Genomic DNA, 7,142 nt, shown 5'->3' with positions numbered 1-7,142 from the left:
GTTGGAACAAGAAAGGAAGCATGTGTTTACTCTTGACGTCGAGTACTGTCAAATCGATTTTTTTACGAATTTTCAGAGAACGAATGATCTTATGAGTTTCATATTCTAGAACTATAATTCTTAAGCTTAGAACAACTCAGAACAAAAAGATCTCGGTTGGAACAAGAAAGATAGTATAAGTTTACTCTTGGTCCGATAGACTGTTTGTCAAAAAACTTTTTTTTAATTTTTCGGGCTTATAATTAAATTTATTGATTTGTGCTTTTGGAACAATGTTTGGAACAACTAGAACAATCTATATCGGTATCGGAATGCTTTATTTTCAAAAAATGGGGTGCCAGGTCAAAAACATTTTTTTCATTTTTTGGACTTATAATTCAACTTACGGATTTGTCCTTTTGAAACAATGTTTGGAACAACTAGAACAATCTATTGCGGTATCAGAATGTTCGATTTGCGAAAAGTGAGGTGCCAGCTCAAAAAATCATTTTTTTTGTTTTATTCGAAAACCGTTTCGAATGAAGCAATATCACTTTGGAACAATGTGTTGGTACAAAGTCAAAACAATCTGGAACAACTTTCAAAATTATAAATTTCAAAAAGTGGGGTGCCAACTTTATACACTCGAAGGGAGTGGCATTTAGAGATATCTATTGATACTCTTTCTTTCCCTCTGTATATTTCACAAATTAATCGCGAACAACATAAAACTCATATCACACTACAAATTGGAGACTGAGGATCGCAGACTGGAGATTAAAACTTGACCAATTAGAACAAAGCAAGCCAAGACCGAAGTTCGTTGATTCGGCGAAGTCTAATCTTCAATTCGCAATTCTCCATATCCAATTCATAGTATGACACGGGCTTCAGAGGCAGTCGAAATAGCCGCGGTGAAATATATAAAAGGACAATTATTATGAGAACAAAAAAATCGAGCACGTCCGCTTTCGTCCGCAAGCGCGTTTCAGTTGCAAGAGTTACTTCTGTAATTATGCGTTTTCATTCGCCGGTTCCGCGGATCATTTTCCGCACATGATTACGACCCCGATACCGTTGTCGGCATGACGAAGCACACGTAAACGTACTCGCGCGTCTATACGTATCCAAACGAGCAAAGTCACCGCAAAGCCAGACAAACCCACGGCTTCTGTAGGAGCCGTGTTGCCGTAACGTAATTGTGGAATTAAGATCCTTATGGGAATTAGATCGACCAAGTTCTAGGCACAAACGTTTGAGCATCAATATCGTGAGTTGCCAAAGCTTCGGAACGCTAACGTTAAATCCAGCGGATCGCCTATCGCGATAGTTCAAACTCCTTTCGATGCCATCGAGTGTAATAATAGAAAGACGAAGGGTACAACTTTCAACAATATACCGAACTCTTAAGCGTAATCATTACGACTATATAACCGAGTCGCGAAATTTTTCTTCTACATCGATTCAAATCCTGGCGAACTTGAAGAACCAATGGAGAATCTCCAGATGCAATTACGCAAGCTACTATCCTACCTCGATGATGCTAACAATTACTTATGATCATGTTTCTCCGTGTTGAGTCTCGAAGAAAGATTAATATTATTTAATATTCAATTATCCTTAATGTTTTCCATTCGAAATATTTTTCACCTAAGTTTATTATATCTCGAGATAATATTTTCCACATAATATTTCCCACCTATATTTAATATTCCTTCTTAATTTCAGTCAACGATATATCAATTAGGTAATTTATTCTTAACTAATAATAATAGTAAGTAAAGCATATGAGATAAGCGAATAAATAACTTAATAAAGATATTAATATGACGTTAATAAAGAATGGAAATTTTTACTCTCATAATTTTTCGGTCTTTTCTTCGGGCGTTGGAAGTCTCAATAGAATTTGAAGTAATTCTTATATAATTTGAAGTATTTCTTATACATTCTTTTTAAAAGAACGTATAACAAATATAATACTGCTAAAGAAAGAATAAGTTATGTGTCCAATAATAAGGTGACCAGATGTCTCGATTTTTTCGGGACAGTTACGATTTTTCATCCTTTGTCCCGAATTTTTTCGAGTGCTACAATTTCAATGATTGTCAAATAATTTTCGGGTCCCCCTCCCCTCGCTTCACACATTTATGAATTCCCGAATTCAGAGCTGGGAAATCTGGTCATCTTACATACACGGCGAGGAAAAACGAGAAGATTATTTACACATGACGTCTTCACGTCATTGACGACCTGGCGACCGCACATCGCTATTCTCGATACTGCCGATACTTATTTCCGCACGAGACTTAGACCTGGCCTACAATAGATGGAGTAAGGAGTAAGACGAAATGGAAATAATTTATTTCGCTTACTCTCTTACTCCAATAAAAGTTTGCCCCTCTCCATCACATGGAGTAAGCCTGAATTAAATAGTAAGAGCTGGAGTAAGGGAGTAAGCGAAATAAATTATTTCCATTTCGTCTTACTCCTACTCCTTACTCCATTTATTGTAGATCGGGCCTTACTTTCGATGAGTTAAAGACGCGTAAAATGCGGAACGATGTCGATCAATGTCCACGGCGGTTGCTCGATGCAGAAAGATTGAGAATCAAGATGGTCGTGCGATTATTGAATTGCGCTGAAAATATACGCCAATATATAGTATGAACGGCGCCGCGGCCGAAAAGAACGCGCTCTATAAAATACTTCTCTTTCCGTATCTCTTTTTCTAACAAGCTGACGCAACCGCCCGAATATTCCACATCTCTCTCTCTTTCTCTCTAATCGTTATCGCATTTCTAATTCCCGTTCAATAAATCCGACGATCGCCCGATTCTATTGCTACTCGAGCGAGTCGATGTTTTTAGCAAATGTATGTCGGCACGACACGTCGCTACAAGCACCGGCCGTATATACCGCGAGGAGAAACGAAAAGATTACTTACAAATGACGTCTTCACGATACGCCCCGGCGCGATCGCACATCGCTATTCTCGACACTCCCGAGACTTATTAACGCGCGAAACTCACTTTCATTGAATAAAAGACGCGAGAAACGCGGAGCGATGTGGATCGATGTGTGCCCATGGCTGCTGCTTGGCGCGAAAAGATCGAGTATTTCGCGCGATTCATTACCAACGCCTAGATTGAATAACCATGATGACAACCTCGTAGTGCGAAACGAACGCGATTGGTCTAGAATGGTTAGTAACTCGAGCAAGTAGTTAAGGCGTCCGCCGTGCAGATCGCGTCGTTGTAGACGCGCGATTTCGTTCGCATCACTGGCGCGTTCACATTCATGCACTTTTGGCACTTTCGGCGCGCTAATGAACTTTTGATGCACGTGATTGACAGCGCGCGCGTCTGCAATCTTTTCATGCCGAGCAACTGTCATAAATACAACGCTATTCCATACGTCTTTCGCTTGTGTCCTGTGAATCTCCTGCGAAAATAAGTATTAGAGTGTCGAAAACAACAACGTGCGGTCGTTAGAACAACATATCGTAAGTACATTATTCCGGAGTAATCTCCTCCCTTCTCGACAACTAAGATGCAGTTAAGATGACCAGACGTCTCGATTTTTCACCCTTTGTCCCGAATTTTTTCGAGTTCTATTCGGAATACCGATTTGTTATCATTTTCAATGGTTGTCAAATAATTTTCGGATCTTTTTATCCCCCTTCCTCCGCTTCATACATTTATGAAGTGTCCCGAATTCAAGGCTGGAAAATCTGATCACCTTACCAATAATGCCGTGTGTATGTGTGTGTTGTCAAAAGTGATTTATATCTATACAATAACAAAGCTAAACGAAAAGAAAACGTTGTCAGATGTAAACAAGATCGATCTGAAGAGCATTATTAGACGTAAACAAAGCGGCGCTTGCGATATTTACTATGAACTTTAAGACCGCTTTGTAACTATAAGTGAGAATGTGTAAAGTGGGCCGACTTTAACCTAAAAAGTGTAACGTATACATGTATACGTGTAAAGTTATACATGTAATCTTACGTTTTTTGAATAACTGAATATGATAAAAACATTTTTATTCCTGAGAATTCGTGTGAAAGTGATTAAAATTCGCCTTAAAAGGATCAAAATAAGTCATTTTTAGTAGTAATTTACTTAGTGATAATTTCGTTCCAATTATTTAATTACTTATAGTTTAGTTCTATACTTTTTTTCGCTGAGCACCAAGGAAACACTTTAGATTTTCTAAATTTAACATAACGAAATCAACAAAGTATATGTATAATTAATTAATTAATAATATATTAATTAATTAATATATATATATGTATATATTATTAATTTCTTTATATTAAATTTATCATTTCTGAAGTATTTCATTTTAAAGTGTACTTCTTTAATTTTTTAATAAAAAAATTATAAAACTAAACTATGATACAAGTAACTAAATAATTGCACTACAAATCCGAATGTGTTATTTTTAAACGCATAAGCGTGTAATTGGCTGAATTTTTTTTTTATATGTTTCAAGTCGTGTCACTTAACACGCTCAAACGTATAAAATTCTAATTTATATATCATAAATGTGTTGAATGATTTAAAACCGCAAGAGACGTGAGAAGAATTTCAGCAATTACACGCTTATACGTTTAAGAATAACACACTCGGATTTGTAGTATGGAACAAAACCGTTGTCGAATTACTATTAAAAGTGACCTTATCTCGAATTGGCGAATTGACTATTTTCTCACAGGTTTCAACGGATAAAAATACCATTGTATGAGCGACCCAAAAAAAAACACAAGACTACATATATAATTTACATTACAATTAAAATTCGGATTAAAATCGGTTTCCATTTTACTCATCGTCCTTTAGAATCTTCGACTGAGAATATAATTAATTACAGATTCATAGTCACGGGCCGCGTTATTCAGCTGTTTGGATCGATGCTTCTTGCATAAAATGATGTAATAGATACCAGAATATAGATTGATGAATAATCGGAGATTAATGAAATTATGATAATTTGTCAAACGAAAATAAGCTACGCGAATGTCGGTCGAAATTTCAGCACGGATATTTATTCATCCTCGGCAAGTTCGTCGAACGTTCATGAAAAACGGAAAGCTGCCGGAAAATATAATAAATGACTCAACACACCTGGAAATATGCACGAAGTATCGCTGCCCACGCGCCGACTTCCTACGTCCTGCCTTCCCGACATCCCGGCTGCTCCGTCATGGCACCGACACTGACACTGTCACTCGCACGATCCGATCGTAGATACACGGTATATTAAATAACGCGGCACGACGCGAGACTAATCGCGTATGTAGCAGAGTCGGCGGAATATTTTAATCACTCGGGCCAAATGTGTGAGAAGTAACGCGCCGCGGTATGCCGCGTCTGCCGCGGAACGCAATGGAAGCACGTGGAAAAGTGTCGCGACGCGCGTACGCCGACCGTCTCAAAGGTCCAGACTCGTCTGGAATGTTGCGATTGTTATCGCGCGGCGCCCGGTGGGCGGGCCGCCGGCGGCTGACGATTGATGACAAGGGGCGGGACACCTTGCGTCTCTTGCCGATTGTCTGCAGATTCCGGCGCGTCGCGCACCCCCTCGCCCCGACCGAGCGCCAGTACAGTTCACGTCACGCTACGCGACACACGTGTCGTCGACACTAGAGACGTCCATATCGCACGAAAAAATCGAATATTAATATTTTCGATAATTTTAAAAGTATTTAATCGAATATGAATAGTGTAAATATCGAATAAATATCGAATATTTTGTGAAAAACCATAAAAAACTTCAATACTACTACTGTTTTAAACTGTTGTGTACTAAAAAACGTAATGAAGTCCGAAATAGTTCTGACAAACTATCGAGAAAATAGTGCTTTGCATTATTATACTTTCGATGTGCTACGCGGAGCTCTAAAGCTCATTCTATAATAGCCATAAGAGTATGGCTGTAAGAAATAAGCAGTAAGTAAATGGATCAATCACAGTCGATTATTCTTGAATCGTGAAAATGGAATTGGTCAATTTGCTTATTTCTTACTACTACTCCTACTGTCATTGTAGACGACGTATTAGGCTAATATTACATGTGTCGTACGACAAGCTTTTCGGATACGTTTATTGGTTGGCGAATAAAGTATTTCTAGGTTCTCTGTTCGTCAACCAATCAACGTATCCAAAAAGCTTGCCGTACGACACATGTAATATCAGCCTTGGACTGCATAGAAAATCATTGAATCCTTAAGTAAATTCTATAATTGAGTCATTAAAACAAAATGGTATTAACGTGAAAAATATTCGTTTCTTATGAGTAATTAAAAACTATCTATTCGACTTTCTATCCAGAAGATTTTATTCGATATTTTCATATTGAATACCAGAAAAATATCGATTAATCGATAATATCGAATATCAATAATCATCTCTAGTCGACACATAGGCTGCGTTCGTTTGGCGCTTGTAACATCGCTCTGAGCATCATTTCATTCTTGTTTCTATCAAATATCAAACAAGGACAAATGATGCTTACACGCGCTATAAGCGCCAAAATGAACGCAGCCATACACGCCTGAAATATTCAATCGAATTCTCGCTAAGCAGCGCATTAATTGACATGCGTTTCTTTGATCGAGTCGTATCCACGCGAGTGTACGTGACACGTGCCGAGTATCTGGAACGCTACGACGAGGCAGTCAGCCATAGGATGCAGCATCCTGGAGCAAGGATGGCGATATGCACGACGCCAGGCCGCGGACAGCGAGACATCGTGTATTTTCAGATACGTGAAATCACTCATTATGCGAAATGTTCACGAATTTAATTTCTTCCGATAAACTTACTGAGAAGATTTAATTAAATGCAATAGCATATAGAATATTCTGAATATAATAGAGAATGTTTCAGAGTAACAGAAAAATAATTTTTTGCGAACAGAATTTTTAATATATTATATAATATATTATATAATATATTATATCTACTATATTAATAATATAATCTAATATAATGTGGTAATAATATATTAATGTAATAATATTAAAATATTATTATATATGCAATATATAAGTAGAATATGTTAAAACAATTCAACGTTAAATAATTATGAGATCAATCTTTCTTCTCTCATGCTGCCAAAATACAGAGAAAACGGTAATAAATAACCTTTCGGGG

The 7,142-nt window shown here is 37.5% G+C and overlaps 1 protein-coding gene across 3 annotated transcripts in view; it reads right to left on the bottom strand.

Annotated features, from left to right (window-relative positions):
• Positions 1 to 7,142, bottom strand: part of LOC116849809 (transmembrane protein 132E) — a 176,642-nt gene that overhangs the window by 127,169 nt on the left and 42,331 nt on the right. The window contains exon 1 of one of the 3 annotated variants that reach the window (XM_032827364.1): positions 5,112 to 6,868. The exons of the other annotated variants lie outside the window; for them this stretch is intronic. Coding sequence (XP_032683255.1) covers positions 5,112 to 5,175 — 64 coding nt within the window. The 5' untranslated portion in view covers positions 5,176 to 6,868. Of the gene's footprint in view, positions 1 to 5,111; positions 6,869 to 7,142 lie in introns of those variants that run through there. 3 annotated transcript variants of the gene reach the window in all.

This window comes from Odontomachus brunneus, unplaced genomic scaffold (genome assembly GCF_010583005.1).
Source record: "Odontomachus brunneus isolate Ranch 3 - 2012 unplaced genomic scaffold, Obru_v1 Obru_scaffold_126, whole genome shotgun sequence".
Classification (NCBI taxonomy): domain Eukaryota; kingdom Metazoa; phylum Arthropoda; class Insecta; order Hymenoptera; family Formicidae; genus Odontomachus; species Odontomachus brunneus.
Note: the sequence above shows the minus strand (reverse complement) of the source record. Positions and strands in the feature narration are given on the sequence as shown.